General features: G+C 31.2%; 1 protein-coding gene across 2 annotated transcripts; it reads right to left on the bottom strand.

The window, feature by feature from the left end:
• Positions 1-3404: 3404 nt before the first annotated feature.
• On the bottom strand, positions 3405-20622 carry LOC123696592 (delta-1-pyrroline-5-carboxylate synthase). 2 transcript variants are annotated; one of them, XM_045642864.1, is made up of 10 exons: positions 20336-20622; positions 12627-12803; positions 11831-11974; positions 10501-10608; positions 8624-8794; positions 6968-7156; positions 6505-6700; positions 5343-6347; positions 4260-4397; positions 3405-3852 (listed from the first exon to the last, which is right to left on the bottom strand). In XM_045642864.1, the coding sequence occupies exons 1-10, from the start codon at positions 20450-20452 to the stop codon at positions 3731-3733; spliced, it is 2367 nt and encodes a 788-aa protein (XP_045498820.1). In that variant the 5' UTR covers positions 20453-20622; the 3' UTR covers positions 3405-3730. The 2 variants fall into 2 exon arrangements, with proteins under 2 accessions (XP_045498820.1, XP_045498821.1); XM_045642865.1 differs by lacking the exon at positions 20336-20622 and adding an exon at positions 17406-17701.
• Between the last annotated feature and the right edge of the window lie 173 nt (positions 20623-20795).

Genomic DNA, 20795 nt, shown 5'->3' with positions numbered 1-20795 from the left:
TTCTAAATGTTCCGAGTTCTAAAATCTTAAAAAATCTTTCTCTCTTCTGTCCGTCTGTTTTTATTCCATTAATAAACGACAGCACGAATGTAAAAAAAGAAAAAGAAAAGGAAAAAAAAAAAAAAAAAGTATTCAATTAATTGTCTCTAAGTGATTTGAACTCGGTGCCTCAAAGCTTTATACTACAGTCCAACGCCGGATCAATTGAGCTACGAGAGCTATATCTTATCGTTTGAAAATATTGATTATAAGAAGCTTCAATAAAACCGTTATGAATTCTCAAGGTTAACCGGTCATTGAGAACAAAGAAACACTGCGTATTTACTGCTGCACTTCTTACACTCAACTTTTGTTATAATTTGTTAATTTATTACTACACTTCAGATCACTATAGTTTTTCGAAACAGTTTGTAACTTTTAAAAGATTTCACTGTTCCATCACTGTTTACATTCCACTTATCGTCGAAAGATTTATTTTTTTTCTTTCACTTATTTATAACTTAAACACTTGTCAATATAATAGAAAAATATATTTGCCGATGATTTGGACCATATACTTAGAGATTAATCACTTTGAATCTATGAACTTGCAGAAATACTATTTTTAACAATTTTTAAGTACAGAGCTGCTGTTAGCTTGTCGCGCGCGACAGAGTTATTGATTTATGAAAAATCAAAACGAAATTTGTACACAGGTGTAGAAACATAAAATTTACATGAATAAGATTTTCTTTTTAGTATTGTAGCAAAAAAATAAATAAAAAATACCTGATATTCAATGTAATTTCAAGACACAAAATGTAATTTATGCATTTAAATAAGAAGAAAGTAAACACACGGTTTTGGCACGACGTGGAAACGAAACTTTAGAAAATCCTATTAATTCAGGGAACACATTCGACAAAATTACGGACGAGCGCCAACTTGATTTATTTTTCTTTCCAAATACATGTGGAACAGTATTCGCCGCAAATACACAAAATTACTAAACATTTAAATGTTTCAGTCTTTACAGATTTGCCAGCTTTGTGAAACATTTTTATAAACAAGAGTTTTGAGTGTTATTTGAGCTAGTTGAGCCAATTCCAGTTTTATTTTAAGTCTTTATTTTAAGTAGTATAAAATATTACGTATGTTAAATGTGAGCGGGATTTTGTTGGATATGTAAATTATTTTTCTAAAATATCTTAACACTAATCACTGCATGTGCATGTGATGTACAACCTTAGATCATTTCTTAATGATCTAAGTGTACAACACACGAAGAAACATTCTCAATACTATTGTTTAGTTATAGGTAGTATTGCTATATGCATAACAATTTTGTCAGTCAAAAGACACAAAATAACACTAATTTCATTTTCATCATTGCATAAGGTAAAACTTTTAATTCCATAATTAATTATGGAAATAAAAGTTGCCTCCATCACTACTTTTCCTATTGCCATTATGCGAAATAAACACAGATAAATCGAAGATCCCAAATGCAATTCATACGCCAACTTCTGAACTAATTGACAGGGAGAGCGAGAATTTAACCGCTTAATTTCCAATTATCTGACATTCCCATTAAGTTTCACTTTGGGGGCAAATAAACGGATACGTAAGTTAATTTTGCGTCCGTGAATGAAACTACTAACTAGTAAAATACATTTAGTATTAGGTCCCTAGGTCCCTATTGGATTTGTTGGCAAACGCATTCACGTCTGCTTCACTGATCGATTTTCTATACGGACGTCAAAGCTTACCTACGGTTTAAAAATTTTGTTTTGAAAAAAACGTAAATATATTATATCAAAAATGAAATAAGCCAATAGGTATTCTCGAAATTGTTTGATATTGGAATTTCTTAATTGATTTGCGTAATAGGTATTAATAACCATTACTTTTAAACAATGTACATATTTTTGAAGAGCTATATTCGCTTTGTAATTAATTATAATATTATGTAGATTGTAGATAATGTATTATTCTGCCGTACATATCATACAATATTTAATTTAACAAATATGGGTACAACTTCAAAGTATAATGAAAATTTATAAAACTTTTTCAGCATGATATAGGAAATTGCCGTCTTTGAAAGATTATCCGCCATGCTTCCAGTTAAAATTAGATGATAATGAGAAGCCAGAACGCGAAGGTTTTGTTTACTTACGAAAAGTTTAATCGAAATACGTCCTTTGAAAATACTAAAGTTAGGCTTATAAAAGATTTGGTTCTATTTAGAAAATAAATCCTTATACTTACTTTTAGTTGATACCTACTTGAATTAATTAGAGAGCACTTACTATATAGATATATGATGCTATTAATAATTGCTCTAATACTAAAGCACTTACGTAATAGGTTCGCATTTCGTGCGTCACGTCACTAGAAGATTCCGTCTTTGGTGGAAGGCTAATGAATCCCATTTGTGCCAAACCATAATTGATCTAGGATAATTTGTAGGTATACATATATGTAATTCATTAAAATAATGTACATCAATTTGGATATTATTTGAATTTGTAAGAGCAAAATGATTAGCACGCGATATAAATCTATATATAAATCTATCTATAAATCTATATATAAATATATATATAAATCTAGCGTCACAATGTTTGTCCTCAATGGACTCGTAAACCACTTAACCGATTATAATAAAATTCGCACACCATGTGCAGTTCGATCCAACTTGAGAGATAGGATAGGTTTTATCCCAGAAATCCCTCGGAAACGGGAAGGAATGCACATGTATAGATGTTTGATACTTCAAAAGTATAAGGTACATTCAATAGTCTAACAATTGCATAGAAATCGTAACTTCTCGGAACGATAACAATGTACGCTTTTGTTCATGTTTCAAACACACGTTATATGCAACAATAAAGCTTTTACATCAAAGCTCACGAATAACACTCACTGCTTCTTTGATTGCGATTTTATTTACTTGCTGTATTCTCATATTGAATTGTGAATTTCGGAAGCAATAATAAATATAATACGTTCGAAAAGCCTTTTTCTACTTATATCTGTGAGTGAAAATCAGCTATATTCACAAGGCCAAGACAAATTTTAGTGTAAAATCTAGTTGTACATATTATATACTGTGAAAATAATAAAGATTTTATCTATATTGTCATGAATTTCAACTCATCGCTCTACAAATTTGAAAGGTTAAGCAAAACCAATTCATTCAGAGTGAATATTATAATGTCTCTCGATTGTTAGTATCGCTATTGTTTTGTATTGTCTCCGGTATTCGTGATTGTGCCATAATTTAACGACTTCTATTCAATTGAAAGCTAAACTTTCGGGGAATTAATTGAGACTCAGGAGTGGTTCAAATTGTACCGATTATGCCACAGCTTGATACTGTTTTAAATAATTGGTAGGGAAATTGAAATTAAACTTCATTAGGATTTATAATAAGTATATTTTATATGGAACATGTTTTCTATCGTCTATGTATAATATCGAGCATTAAATCACATCATTGCTTTATTAAAAAATATAAAATTTCAATATCAAACATCTGAATATTAAACACACATACATTATTATTTATGTCTACCTACAAACTACTCCAAAATATTTTTGCTAACATCACAAGAACATTAAATTCATTTTTTTATAAATCTCAATATACTAATTAAAACTACCTTATATTTAATAAAATATATAAATACAAAATATTTATCTAAGTTCGATTTCCGTACAATAATTTCTTGAAAAAGCGTACGAGTCAATTGTTGGGCAGAGTTTCGTGAAGCCACTGCCGCTTGCCTTCGTTAAACTCTGCCGCGGTGTGGTCGGTGCCTTCTAGGATCCATTTTGTTGTTAGCAGACCTTCTACTCCCACCGGGCCTATATAAAAGTAATAATTATATAAGTACTTGATAATTTTAAGAGTGTTATGCCTTCTAATTTTAATGGTAATGTTATAGTTAAGAAAATAATTTTCCATTGATAATTTTCTACTGGTCATAGCGTGCCTCATGATGGTACCTGACCTTTTGGATAAATTGACAGTTGAAACATATTTCTTCTATTCAAATCAGTAATTCAGTTCAAATCAGCTCATTCAAACACCGTCTTTTCTTACAATTTTAATAGAATAATACAAATACCTACTATAAACTACCCTCAATTTCTTCGAAAATTTTAATCACCTCCAATTCTTCGGCTATAGTTAACATTACAATTTTTTACCACCTCTAACTCTTCCGCTAACATAAATTAATATAAGTTTACCTCTAGCAACATAAGTTTACCTCTAGCATGTATCCTAGCGGTAGAGATGCCCACTTCAGCGCCGAGCCCGAAGCGGAACCCGTCCGCAAAGCGAGACGACACGTTGTGGAAAACACACGCGCTGTCCACTGAGCTAAGGAACCGTTTCGCTGTGCTCTCTGCGAACAGTTGAAATGCTAATGTATTGTACAAATCACTACATAGTAGGTATGTATAAAACAAAGTCGCTTTCTCTGTCCCTATGTCCCTTTGTATGCTTAAATCTTTAAAATTACGCAACGGATTTAGATGCAGTCTTTTTTAATAGATAGAGTGATTCAAGAGGAAGGTTTAGTATATAATTTATTAGTTTTAAGTAGTATAAAGTAAAATATAGAAGCTAAAATAATATAGTAGAGCATGATTTATAAAAAAAAACCGTAGGAAACCTGCATTGAGAGCAAACATAGACAAATCATCTTTTGCTTATGTCCATTTACTGTTCATTCACTACTTGATTGTGATGATGATGTATCCAAAAATCATTGAGTTTAAATCAAAATTGTTTAAAAGTAATGTGGCCTAGATATTGATTGACCGTCCTTCACTAAGTAAATCGTTCTAGAGCAAACAAGCAATATTACTTTAGTTATCATCTATAAATACTGTTTTTGTAAATAAATGTATAAAACATTAAATAAGAACGCCTAAGAGAAAATAACCGTCGCAATGTTATCCTATTTGTTTAGTGAAGCAAAGCTTTACGGGAATATAACCTTAAACAACATTGAAACGACGATGTACGAAAGCCGTAAAAACTCTTGCTAAAGCTAGTCCTACTCTTTTATTGTTGTCCGATGACCACTAGATTTTTTATTCACTTTTCACATACTTTTTAACATACTACAGTATATTAAAAAGTATGTGAAAATTGAATAATAATACAGTATATTTGCTTCGGAAACTAGAATCTGAATACTTCCTGCTAGATGAAACTAATACTTACAAATTAATTAACCACTTCATCGTAATACTATTCTACTACTACTACTATTTTACTGAAAGCTAATACTAAGTTAATCACCAAATCCCCAATGTATGCATATTAATTAACAGCGACTTACCGTTCTCCGTAACAACAACATCAGTATGCGAGCTGCCGAACTTATGAATATGATCGATCGCCTCATCCATATCCTTAACAAGTTCGATACAACACTCCAAGGCTCCGTACTCGTGTCGCATGCTTCTCGCTGGCGGCGGACCAAAAGTTAAATGACTCGATAATTTCGGCCCAGCATTAATCTTCACCCCTTCGCTTTTCAACATACTACAGATATCCGTAAACAAACTGCCAGATAAGTGGTCTTCGTGAACCAATAAAGTTTCCATCGCATTGCACGCCGCTGGATAATCGCATTTCGCGTCCCGAACTATCTTCAAAGCTTTCGATGGATCCGCGTCCTTATCGACGTACACGTGGCATATTCCTTCAGCGTGACCCAACACAGGAATGTGTTGTGATTGCTTTTGTATGCTTCGAACCAAGTCCGATGATCCGCGAGGAATTATGAGGTCAATGTGTTTCTCCATCGATAGTAGGTCACTGATTTCTTCCCGAGTCGAGACTAGAGATATTGCGTCTTGCGCTCCAACTGTTTTTAAAGCTTCTTTAACTAGCTCCATTAAAGCTTTGTTTGAATATGCAGCTTCCTTTCCACCTTTGAGAAGCAGTCCATTTGCTGAAGCCATTGCCAAAGCAGCAACTTGAGGTAATGAATCTGGTCTGGATTCGAAAATGACCAGTAGAACTCCAATTGGGACGGTCACTTGACGAAGCATGAGGTTTTCGGCTAATTTTGTTTTTCGTAAAACTCTTCCAACATTTTCGTAACTTGAATCGGCGATTTGTTTCAAGCCTATTGATAGAGTTTTTAATTTCCCAGGGCTCAAAGCCAGGCGATTTAGAAGTGGTTTTGCTAAGCCACCTTTCGTACCCTCCTCTAAATCTTTAGCATTTTCTTCAAGAATCATATCTTTCTTGTCCAGAAGAAGATCTGCTAAAGAGTGAATAGCCGATGCTCTGTCTGCTGGTGTCAGTTGTTGTAACACTCTACTTCCAGAACGAGCTGAAATAGAACACGTAATTTTTGGTTAAATATTTTTTTTCATATCGTTATCTTTCACTATTTTTTTTCGATATTAAATAGCTCGCTTTTCAGAACGTTATATGTACAAAGAGAACCAACGAAAAATCTCCAATCCGCAAATTACGGTAACACTTACCATTTTCAGCTAAAACATCAACAGAAGTAGATGATGTCGTGGTGGGACTGTCGGTAAAGAACGTTCCAACCTTTCTCCCACTGATTATGGTTTTAATAGCTTTTTCCTGCATTCCATTACAAATTACAACGCTCACACCTCGCGCCATTGCCCACGTTGCTGCGTTTACTTTGGAATCCATTCCCCCTGTCCCCACCTGTGATTAATTCGTTCATCTTATTGTAAATATTTACGACAAACACACAAAACAAAAGCAATAATTTAATATTCGGCACCGTTTATTAAAATCTAAATTGAAATTCCAAACCGTGCCGATCTAAATACAAAACCGAAGGTATTTAATAAAGAATGAACGATGGTCGTTACAGACATAAAAATTCAAATCCAAATATTGACGAGTGATATTTTTTTTTCGATAGACATCCATGAAAATGAAGCACAATTCACATTTCAACAATCAAACCTTTGATTTCTGGCCAAATTGAACTTGGTCCCGATCATTAGAAGTATACGTATGCATCATTCGAGCACCATCCTCCCAGGGTGGCTTGTTGTAAATGCCGTCCACATCTGACATCATAATGAGCAAGTCTGATTGGATCTCAGCGGCTAATAAAGCTGATAGACTGTCATTATCTTTTATACCGATACCCTAAAACACATGACAATTGATACAAATTGGTCCATTGATTGCAACAATAAATTGACAAAGGCGAATTGATATACAATCCGTTTTCAAAACAATCGTTATATTGATGAGATACAAATTATGATTTCCCTGACGAGCAATGTTACCGCAAAACATTCACGTTATACCTATCTGAATTGTCAAAATTATCTGTCATGAATACTTAATACAATCATAATACAATCAAATATGAACAATGTTTCGAGTAACGTTCGAATGGTTTAATTAAATTGTCAGACCGAAACACGACCGATGATTTTTAGCTGTTTCCCTATTGTTTCAGGCTGAACAAGAGCTAAAACAACGATGATAAAATCTTGCAAAGAGAAGTCTTTAAGGCACGTCTCGAAGAAGCTTGAGTGTCCATTAGGGTTTAGCATAACGTTCGAATGGCATCATAACGGAGGGAAAGCATCTTGTCGTAACAGTAAACTTTCATCTTACAGTCAGGATTTTACGCATTTACCTTGTCCCATTGAGTTTACAATATCGTGTTTCCGTTGTAAAATTAGCGTGTTTGATTTTATTGTTTTGGAACTGTCCTTTTCGCTTCGAGTATATAAATTCTAAAGCTTCGATGTAGATTTTACATTTTCATATTTTATACCCACCGTGAATGCATTATTGAAAGAAAAGAGAACATAATTTATAAAGAAATTTAATTGCGTTTTTCTTCAACGTACCTAATTACGCTAATCCTATTTTCTTGTTGCAATACGCTGAGTCCATTAGCCACGAGAATATAATCCGCTACCTAAGTAAATATATTCAGAACCGGTTAAATTAATGAATAATTATGAGAAGATTAAGTCTGTTAGCTGCAGGATAAAAGGTACGGAAATATTTCCAATACAGCGTTTCTAACATAAAATAAAATCATGATGTTAAATTATCGGTTTGTGTTTACCATAATTTAGATTCATTGTAGCTTAGATAAAATTATTTTTTTAATATTGAATATGTAACTATATTTACTAATTCTATTTCGGTAATGTTTACCCGCCTTCTGTGTGTTTGCTTAGGACATTGCGTAGTTACAGTATATAAATAGCGTGATGATGCCGACTAATTTGTACCTACCATAAATGTAATTTATAAAGTTTATGTTATATTCATTAATTATGAATCGAGTGGAAAACTTAACAAACTTATTCCCAGGCTTGTGGTTGAAGTGCACGACACACTTTTAGTTCAAAATCAAAGAAAACATTTTACATAAAATAGTCGACACATAGAATTAAACGGGAAGAGAGAATAGATTAAGTGGGAATAGATACTACGTAGATTTTAATATTACGAATGTACTATATTTCTAATTTTAATAGTATGAGATTTGATACCTATTAACGCAGCGCAGTCACTACGCTAACAAAGTTATGAAACGGAGCCTAAGCAAATATTATTTTTCGAGAAATTTCTACCAGTAATTACCTTTTTGCCGGTTCCAGGAACAACGGTATCATCGTGTATGTACATAGGCGGACTGACCGCGTCATTAGTGTTCACAATAGGCACAATGTTAAGTGATATTAACTCGGAGAGTGTACAGAACAAATTCTTCCTCGTCTCTTCATTGTAGAAGTCGGGCTTCGTAACTAACACCTGAAAATATTATTTGTTCATACTTATAGGATTACGTTACCTGAAAATATACGAGATTGAATTATTTCCCTCGCCTGCTTTCGCTCAAGTCTGCACCTAACTGTGATTTATTTGCAATGTTCACTGCTAGGAAGCTAGGTGACGCGTGTAAGTGGTTTCCTTTGTATGTTATAGAGTTCATACTTTTTAAATATTTACAAGCAAAATCCATTATTGAAATCGTTATTTACGTTGATGTTAATTTGTCGTCTTTATTTTTTAATAATTAAAAATAAAATATAGGTACAATAAATAATCAAAAACGGCAAAATAAATTTAAAACATCCAACTTGCTCTACATAAGACTTACTATGTAATTTTATGGCTATATTTAACAAGAGACAGAGTTGTTGAGTTAGCAAAAGTAATAATTAATAATTCATCTGTATTTCATTAAAAGCAAATTTTATCAAAGATTTCAAATTTCTAAGTAAAGCTTTATTACTTATTAACTACCTACAACGTTTTCAAAAACCTTCAAAGCTATATAAAATAAAAGTTGATTAACAGGAAAGCTCGATTACTATGAAATGAAATGAAGTATTTTCTTTAGACGCCGTGAAATATTATAAGTAAACTTTAAAACTAACTTCACTTCAAAATATTTTCACATTCAACTAAAGAGAATTTTATTTCTAGTCTTCTAATTCCTAGTGGCGGAAATTGCTGCACATTTAAGTAGTTTCTTTGCAGTTTAATGTATAGTGGGACAGACGCAGTAATGTATCAACGTAGAGAGACCGATATTAAAATAGTTCCTTTCTTACTAAACTGTATAATTTATCACTGACACACGACACAGAAAAAGAGAATAGATCTTAGTGCTGTTCAGCTTTGAAATGCAACTATATTAAAATTCAAGAAGAATGATTCCGAGTTTTTGGAATATCTCTATTCATCCGTTTGGTACCTTTTTTAAATAAAGCCTAAAAATAGTGTTTATGGCGTGATTATAGGAAACAAAAGTGGACTCATTTATGAAGAAGCTGTATAGGCATAGGATGCCCAATGTAAATTGAGGCATATAGTTAATTATTGCTCCGAATTTTTAATTTAAAAGATCTTAGACTTAATAATATAGTAGCCAATTTTTTTAATGAGTGCTAATTAATAAAAAATAACATAATCAACAGCAAATAATTAAGCTAATTCAGTCAGCCTATTAAATACTTATAAAAAATTAGGTTGTAGCATATTTTCCTTACTTTTTACAAAAACCGTTTGTGTACGTAATTGTTCTAATTACAGTGAGTAAATTCATTAGTTAATGACTGCTTGTTAAAACTCGTGGTAGTTAATTTGCTGTAATAATTATGAGTGAATATTGCCTTTATAATGTATATATATATACCTACCACCAAATGTTCTATAAATATTTACAGCTTATAATAAATTGTTACAATTATAATACTCATAATATTTAAATTATTTCATTTATATCATGAATAATTATTTTTGTTGTTCTAAAAAATAGTTAAATAAAAATAATTCATGCTTTAGAATTAAAGTTATTATAACTTAAGGGCTGGATTAATGTCAACGTAAACAAGAATAAATCTTAGGTACAGAACTTGAAAGCAACAGCAAAATACTAAATTATTTTCACAAAAAATCATAGCAAAAGCACAACTGATTTTTGTGCTTTTGTTGTGATTTTTGAGACTTACCTGTGCAATTTTAACGTTGTACTGTGAAAACATAGCGTCGTACATAGCCATGAGCTCCGATTGGCCCACAGCCGCCGCCGCCCGCGGGTCCAATATACTACCCGCGTCCTGTAATAATATGAATACATTTCCTAACCTTCCTTTTTTTAACTTTTTAAAAAAAAACAAGGAAGGTTATATGATTTTTTAAGGAATTGTGAATTGCATTAAACTCTACTCGATTCGTAATATTATGTACTTTTTAGTAGAGATAAAATAAGTAGGGTTAAGTAAACGTTGTCGAAGAATTATACTGCCTGCGTCCTGTGATAACATCAATACATTTCCTAACCTTCCTTGCTTTTGGAAGAAGTGTTATAGGGTAAAAGGGTTTTAAAAATATAAGAAAAAACGTATATTTTAAGGATCTGTATACGCTTTGCATTGAGTACTTACGGATTTAAAAAGGATTTAGAACGCGTTTTAATATTATTGTTTCTCCCTTGTACATGATAATAGAGCAACAAGAGCTTAATATTGCGTTTATTTGACTATACATTCTAATCAATGTAGCCCTTTATGTAATAATTAAAGAGCATTCAACATAAACTGCTGAAGCGGCATTATTCAAATTGAAACAATTAGTGGCTGAATGCTGATTACCAATCACTAATGTTCCGCTATTGTGAACTTAATTGATTTGTGTACGTTTAACCTTACACCGTGAACAAAATATTCAGTATTTCATAAATAGTAATCAATCATATTAATACTGTACATTGTAAGTTATTAAAAATGGTGAAAAGCAGAAGTAGAGCCTAATATGAAGCTTTTCAATGAGCAAAAACTATTGTGTTTAAAAATGTTCAAATTTTAATCTTGTGTGTAATGGATGATAATCCATTCGTAGGGAAAATATTGAACATAATACAATAGAGGTTGTAGTACACTCAATTTAATAGAAACATATCAACTTTAAAATGAAATGGTTCGCACAAAAATTTCATTATTTTTATGTTCACGTTGATTGATGAAAATTGTTGAATATCCATTTTTGTACGTATACAATTACAGTTTTGAAATAAAATAACAACCGCATATTATTTTAAAAAATTCAACCGTGAAACAAAACTGGTATTCGATTAAAATTTACGTTTTTCAGTGAAAGAGAACATTTCCGAAAAATATTTCAATGTTTTTTTATGTATCCGTATGTTAACGAAAAAAATAAAAATAACATAAAAAATATTTGGCACGATGGTTTCATGACAAATTAAAACAAGACAAGTGAAATTATTAACTTTACTTAATAACTAAATTATTTGTAGATAGTGTCACTTATTTGACTTACCTCTCTAGTATGGTCACTTGGTGATAGAGTTTCTCTCATGGATAAAGACATGAGCAGTTCCTGTGTGAGCTTTTGCCTTCCAAAAGCGACAGCACCACTTGTCACCATAATGCACTCTCGGCCTTCGTGGTGACATTCTGCTACCTATTAAGATTTTAATATGAAATAATATATTTAATGAAACGATTTTCTATTAAATTTCTATCAGAAGAATACTTGGTTAATGTAGTAGGTACAGTAGGTACTTTCGTATCTTATCTGTATGCTTACAGATTACAGAAAAATATGCAATTTTTTATATTTTTATCACTGTAAATTAGATTTACGTAACCTAATATTGTGCAATGCGATGGTAAATATATTTATCATACAATAAGAGACAGGATAATACCAGTTTGCAACCTGACGAAGAAGATAACAGCATATTTTAACTTGCACAATTAATTACTAAAACTACCTCTTCCTATATAGGTACATATAGGAAGATAATAAGTACTAACAGTATGGGTTGTACTTTTGTAATGAATAATGAATGCTTCATCCATACTAATATTATAAATGCGAAAGTAACTCTGTCTGTCTGTCTGTCTGTTACTCAATCACGCCTAAACTACTGAACCAATTTTCATGAAATTTGGTATGGAGATATTTTGATACCCGAGAAAGGCCATAGGCTATCTCAAGAAAATGACGCAATCCCGGAAATCCCACGGGAACGGGAACTATGCGGGTTTTTCTTTTTCTTTGACTGCGCGAGCGAAGCCGCGGGCGGAAATCTAGTATAATATAAAATTACCTGTTCAATAATCGAAGCCAATCGCCCCAAAGCAAGGCCATTTCCATCTTCTCTTGTGATAACAGCACTGCCAAGCTTAACCACCAAGCGTCTGGCATATTTCAATTGGGACCTGTCTGAGAATGTGCGTTGCTTACGGTCCGTGCTAACTAATGTTCGTTTGTCTAAATTTGAACCCTGTGGAATACAATTAATCTTAATTTAATAAATTACATTCTTACAACAACCTTTCTTAATTCTCAAATATATACCTACTATTTCTAATATGAGATGTTTCGTCTGGTATTGGCAGAAGTGCTCTTGTCACATCCAATGAACGCAAACAAACGCTTAAACAATTTCATGTGAAAAAATAAACACTGAACACGGTTCAGTAGTTCAGAATGAATATCGCTTGCTAGATAGGCATGTAAAAAGATCTGAAAATTTTAATCGTCCACTGCTAGAACCCATATTTTATAAGCTAAAGTATATACTTTATAGCTACCCCAAAGTATTACATAACATTGTAATAACTGAACCTTATACAATATCGTTCACATCACAAAAACGTTCTTGAAATAGTAATTCAAACTCTTGTTGAAAGCTATTGTACTCGTAATAAGGTATGATTTCTTATATAGGATTTTTGTAAGTATCGGCCGCTTGTAAAAACGTCCCTTTTCTTTTACGAGCCTATAAAGAGCGGTCTAGAACACTTTATTGGTAACGCGTGCTTACAATATCCCGTAAAAACTTACATGTGCTTGGTTTTCAACATAAACATTACGATATTAAAACATATATTACATATATTAATAATGATAATAAATGTGTCGAGGTAAGATATAATATAAGTAAAACTTGTAGAACCCAGTTTCTTGGAAAAGTAAGGTCATTTTCTAATTGTACTTTCAGCTCTATCCTGTAGCTTGCAAGTTAAGGTTACAAAAAAAAACTAGAACAAAGATTAATTTATTATTGACAGACAGCTGATAATGTACAAATTATTATCTAATGCACAATATTATAGGTAACGATTACCGCTAGTGAATGAAGAAAATTTATTTTGCAGTCCATGTATTGATAATAAAAGTTTGTCTTTGGTACCACCGAATATATAACTTTGTCCTCTCATTTCAAACAATTTCCCAAATTAAATGGTACAACTATCTCCCTTGTTTCATTGTTTAGCTAGCGAATAATCTACATAACGGTAATAAACGTTCAAGTTTTCCACGAAGAAATTTCAAGGAAAATTGTATTAATTAAAATATTTAAAGCCATTGCGCACCATACCTATATAGCTTATGTATTAAAAAAAAATATGATAAAAAAGACGTGTGACACTCGGGGACTGCCGCGGTAAAGCTATTGCATAGCATGCTTTCAAGCCACACCTCCGTGCTCGTCGGAGTGGGGAGCGTGAGGTTTTTTCGTTATGGAATTGCTGGATTCGGTCCCCGCGCTCAAGGCCCGCTATAGAAGCTATGCAATAGCTTAAAAATCAGTGTCAGCACTTTATAAATGACACTTCTATGCTAACAAATCTTTGCGAATCGTTTAGTATTTATTCACATAATGTTTTTTTTCTTTGTATATAGGTACCACTTCACTTTATTTTTATAATACTTATTAAGTATGAAAATTAAAAGGTTGGAAATTTCACGATGAATATAAAAATGAAGAGCATTGAAACGCTTATATTTTAATAAGCGATTCATTACAATAATTAATAAAAAAGTATGCAGGAAAAATTATGAATATTTTTCTACAAATGACATGACTACAGACCTCTACAGACATAATTGTTATACATTTATAAATGTATCACAGAAAGAATACATATCTACTTTTTTTGCACCTTTACTACTTTTATTACATGATATACGCTCTATTTTTTGGTAACTATCTGAGCCATCTGTGCTGTGTCTTCTTTTAGTATAAGTTTTCTTATTGTAATTTTTGTTGGCAGTACAATAAAGAATTGAAATAAATAAAATAAATAAGTAATATTACTCCGCGTTATTATAATATGTAGGTATTAATAAAATGTTAAGTATAATTTTAAGGTTCCTTTTTGGATATAATATGATATGTGTAGGTGATAATTGATAACAATTTTTATATCATCGCATAAAATACTAGGTTTTCAAATAAATTATAAAGACCATAGAATTAATTCGTTGTAGTATAACATATTCTCATAATAGGTTTAACTCGTTAAGCAACGACTAGAATACCTAATTCAAAACCTCGAAGCCCAATAAGAAAAAGAAAAATGAAATTTTACCCATAAGATCTTCGTCGTCTACTTCGTCGGATATTAAACTCGATCCGTCTAATTTCATTAATTAAAAGAAAAGAAAATTTCCAATCGTAATTAATTTACGCTTAAGTTTTAAGTAGAAAGGGATGTTAGGAAGATTAATATAACAAAAAGGATCGAAGTTAAATCCGGTCATCGATTTGAAAAGTTGCTAACTTCGCGTATAAAAATTTTGTAGAGTTTCTAATGGCACGTCAGACAGGTTCACTTAATCTACGTTTTATTAAGGTGAGTTTAAATTAATAACGCGTAACAGATTAATTGACTCTTCAGGGAATGGTACCGTTGTTTTATTATACCGTCAGAAAGTTTTTAAAGTTTTGATATTTTACGTAAATACCTACAGTTTAATTTTTCATCAGATAAAATAACAAATATGCTATACAAATTAAAAATATATTGATAAAAGTATTAAATAGGCTATCTCATCAGCAAGTGGTGAAAATAGCACTTACCATATTTATAAACTAAATGAATAAAAATATATTATTTGTATATTGGCGGTTATTTGTATATTTGTATAGTAACTCATCAAATTAAATGGGATAGCAACAACGAACTTTTCGCAAGTCAGAACTCAGAACCTAAAAGGATGCCAAGTCTGACCAAGAACACAAAGTTGAAATAAGCATTAATTAATTGTTTAAGTTTCCTTGATTCTTCATTACAGGCTTAACATAGTAAAATCATAAAATGATTCGTCTAATTTCTTGTGTCTAGACTAACGCCGGCTGTCGAGAATTTCCTCGGAAAAGAGCAATTACAGCATAAAATATCACAAAATTTATTTTTCTACGTTATAAGGTACTATGAAACTTTAATATGAATCAAAATGACACGTTAAATGAGAAAGAACGTGGAAAGAACCTTTGTTTATTTGAATATGATTTGAATATTCCTGACACGAAAAATTTTCGCACAGGTAGATATATTATTAAGGAATTTTTCAGGCCACGTATTTTGTATGTTTTGGAAATACAATGCAAATTGACAGGTAGTTAAGTCAAACTCACAGTAGCTATAATATTTATGCGATATTCAAAGAGTTATTTTTTTACTCAGAAAAATCACAACAATATCCAAATGCAAATGCATTGTTTCAAATATTATTATCTATGATATAAGTCGCCATCCTTATGGCCGTCTTACTAGGTATGTATTATAAAGATTCATTTTATCTGATACATATTATTATATAAGTTTTACTAGCATACAATAACTAATAAATAAATGCGGAAATGCACATACCTATCTGTTATCTATCACTTCTAACTATAATCAGATGTAAAACCAATCCTTAAGCAATCTATGATACTGGGATATAGTTTATTATTCAAGATATAGAATAATAATATCTGAGTATTATGATATTAATGTATATGAACAAGTCACATATTTACACTTTTAACAACAAACGTACATATATTATACTCACGCAAGTAACACGTGCGATAGTAATTGATATGAACCTTGTAGCAACCACAACATAGGGATATATTCTAATATATGTCTAATGTCGTCAACGTAACATTTTATACGGAAATGCACTTATATTGTTTCAAGGCTAAATATATGTACCGAGTCCTATGTTGATTGTTCAAATTGGCGCCAATAACCCTCGTCCACAGATAACATATTCATTTGACACTGGCTGGGCAGTGGGCACACTGGCTGGGAGACGATGGGGATTTCTGTTTTTTTTTTTATAGAGAGGAAAAATAAATTAATGTTTTATGAGTTTTATAAATAATATAGATTCCATTTATTTCTATGCAATTTATTCAATTCTTCAGTCATTTGTAATAATTTGTTTTCATTTATCTTTATAGGCAATAGGTATGCAAAGTACAGTTGTACAAGATAAATTATATGTATGTAGCTAGTAGCATACACGTGTAGACTTATTTTTAATTTTTACTTGCTATTTAACTATTGAGATGATGACCTCTAACAGTACCTATCTTGTTTTAATGACATTAACCTACAATCAGACGTTGTGTACTGAGTGCTAGATAAAATATTTAATTGTTATACATATACAAATAACATTCGTGTTGAGTAATTAGATAAAATAATTTGATTTGAATCTATATTTAAATGTTCTAAAGAGGAATTTAGGAGTTCTACTGAATAATACTGAAAATTATTATAGCAACATTTCTTCAGAATAAAAGCTTTTTTTGTCCCGAAACAACCTGTATGGCCTGAGGCCGCAAGTAGTAAAAGAATAACTTTGAGAATCTTACAGTAGAGAAATTACTTATGTTTTCCATAATAATAATATTATGAAACAAGCAAAACATTTGTCGTTTTCCTTATAACGTACCTATATTATGTAAACATAAACACTGAGACAGTTACTACGCAATTCTTTACATAGACTGTAGACATCGAGCATATTATAACAAATGGTTATTATTCAATTAACTGATATTTACGCACAAATAAAATTATTTCTTATAAGAACTCACCTCTAGACCTGGATTTATTTTACCTAAGGACAACCAATCAACTCCTGTAGAAGAATAAAGTCGCCTTCCATTTGCGAATAAAGGACCACAACGCAACATATTGTTCCAAATTCAAAAACACAATTTTTTATAATAAAAAATAACGTTTTTCCAATTTCGTTTAAATCACTTTATTTAATTATATTTGGGACATATTAAACACATTAAAAAATAAAATAATAATATTATGTAACTGTAGAGAGCAGTTGGCGCGTATTCCAAGTACTTATGATAAACGAAATGAGAACATTTATCAGCGTTGGTACCACAAAATGAAATGCTGTGTGTTCATTAAAATAATATTAACCAACAAACAAAATTAATTCGTGAGCTTAATGAGCTTAAGCTGCGGATTTCTGTTAACATCTCTCTCTTCTCTAAACTCATATTTTAAAATTTATATTAAGAGAAGTTACGCTGTAAATAGTTTAGGTAAAAAAAAAACAAAAAGAAGCAGAACTAAGATTACATAAATAAAATAGAAATGATAGTCGATGAATATGTTAACAGACGCTACATCCAATAATGTTAGTAAATAGGTTAAAAATAGGATCTAGTCTAGGATCGTACCTATACGTATTTGCTTGATAAACTTATAATTTCATTATTACGAGAGTAAATAATTCGTACTTTTTTAACCTTACTACATTTATTTATGCTTTTAATAGTTCTGTGGACTTTCAATAATTCATAATGATCATTCATTATTGATTAGGTATGCACAACATCAATCAGATCTTCGCAGCTAGTAACAATTTAACAAGGTTCAATCAGACTCGTGAATATATTGCCTGGAATTGGTCTTTCAGACAATTATTATTTAATATTGGTTCATTGACAAAAAGTGTTCATGATTTATTTGACATTTTATTACCCTCGCATATTTATTTCACCGCTTTCGAATTTTCATCGAAGCTTTCTGCATTACGTTTTCCTAGGGCATTACCATAAATATGTATATTATCAGTGTGTCTGTAACTTTAAAGTATCTACACTCAGATTGAGTGCAAAACTCAACTCAGGTACTCGATCTCGGTTCTAATAGAGTCTAAAAAAGCAAGATTAAAAAGAAACATGTTTTTAATAAAAAAAAAACGTTGTGTGGTTTTATGAAACCACGGTAAAAGTGAAACTTACGTCACGCGCCATGCGCTACACAGACCAAAAATTTGAGACGATGTAATAAAAGTTTCACTTTAAATATATTTTACAGAAAAGTAATTTTAATAACCTCACTAGGTACTCAGCGGATGAATTTAATAAAAGCCCCACACAATAGCTGTGTTTTACAATTAACTATAGTCTATACAAATTCAGAGAATACTTCAGAGGTCAGAGGATATAATATTTTACAACAGATTTCTAATAAAATGGGGAAGGCTCTTCTTATTCGTAGCTCTATTATAATACCAATACTTTTTCCCGATGAACTAATTAATTATATGCTGAAATAGCCTTTTAACCCATTTTTTATTACCTTTCTATAATATACTTATTTTTCTCAAGAAAAAAAGTAGGTATGTAATGCCATGTACCTTACCATGTACTTATTAACACACAAAATCAATATTGCCGCTCTTTAGCGAATTCAACGATTGTGTTTTTATTCAAATAGAAGAGTTGGTGCAACATCGTTTTTTATCTTTATTTATAATAGAAAAATTCTACGCAGAAGCTGTTTATCAGTATTCATGTGTACTTTATTAAAATATGCCCATGATTCTATATCTCTAAGGTCGAGGTCTGAATCTTAGCGGATGTGAGTATGAACCATCGAGCGTGTATGACCATACAAATTAGCTATATCTGTTTAATAAAATGAACCATAAGTACCTTTGAATTTTGTGCTATAATTATTACTATAATTAATCAAGGGCCATAATTGTATAGATCCTAGTTCATATACATAATGGCATATCCATGCTAAAGTCCGTTTTTTAATCTATATATATAAAACTCAAAGGTGACTGATATAGTGATCTATCAACGCACAGCCCAAACCACTGCACGTATCGGGCTGAAATTTGGCATGAAGGTAGATGTTAGGACGTAGGCATCCGCTAAGAAAGGATTTCCCGAAATTCTTGCGGGAACGGGGATGCACGTACAAAGTCGTGGGCGGAAGCTAGTTGTGCATAATTTTATGTGCGATAGAGCTGTATTCTTCTATAACTCTACTTATAAAATATTAATAAATCGCAAATAAGCTCGAAGATCGATTTATTTACAACCTTTAAATTATATCATTCATAATAATTATTGCAGGTATCATTAAACAGATAAACACTCGATCACGTTGTAATGTCAAATATATATATGCCTAATTTTTAGTAAACTGTGTTTATTGTCCTGTAAGAAATCTGCAATACTTTTGTGATACTATATACTTAGCCCATAAGAAATGTTTAAAAAAACGAAATTTCGGAAGTCTCGCTAAAACTCGAAAATGTTTGGATGGGTTTTACTAATCTTGGCGATTTTGATCGTGGAAGTTTATTTCACCACAGACTAATAATAATATACTATGTACGTATACAACATTAAATTTTCAAACTAGTTAGGTAGGTACTAGACCTTCTATGTATTAAATAACTATGTAATTTATAATAAAAAGTAGTTAGTTAGTTGTTTAAAGTTCTAAACGTTTTAAAAAATATTTTAAAGATATTGCTCTGTTTCTATTGAAGTAGAGTAAAATATTTTGGAAATAATTTAAATCAAACTATCTAGTTCGGTAGATATGTACCTAAGTACTTATTGAATTCATGTAAAAATTCAATTAAGTTTAAATAATAAGCATTGTTACGTAAAATGAATAAGTACTAATATTGGTTATATTTTCAATGAATAATGAATGATAGCAATATCTAATAATAAGAGCACGCACTCACACTCAAATGTCGACTTTCGACGCTGAAATTTCGCAGAAAAAATCCTGTTGACGGTCGCGTTAAACGTTTCACAGAATCAATTTTTAAACATAATTTTGAAATTTTGCTTAGAGTCATTTTTACTAATTTTTCAGTTAATAATTTAAAATTTAGTCAATAAGAGATATTTTTTGTATGTACTTATATTATTATTTTTTACATATTATTTCATCCCACAATGAAACACATAACACATTTCAAATCAATATCAAACTCATAACTGCGACATCTCGACAAGTGACATTTACTATAAACTAGTAGATATTAGTAGGTACTACAGCTGCGTATCAACTTTATGATTAAATATATTAGGTATAATATCTGTTTATTTCGCAAACAATAGGTATATCTATTTTATTTCCTAGAACACCCGACTCAATAAAAGCAGTAAAGCTGTTCAAGTTTTCATATCAAAATCTAC

This window comes from Colias croceus, chromosome 13 (assembly GCF_905220415.1).
Source record: "Colias croceus chromosome 13, ilColCroc2.1".
Lineage (NCBI taxonomy): Eukaryota > Metazoa > Arthropoda > Insecta > Lepidoptera > Pieridae > Colias > Colias croceus.
Note: the sequence above shows the minus strand (reverse complement) of the source record. Positions and strands in the feature narration are given on the sequence as shown.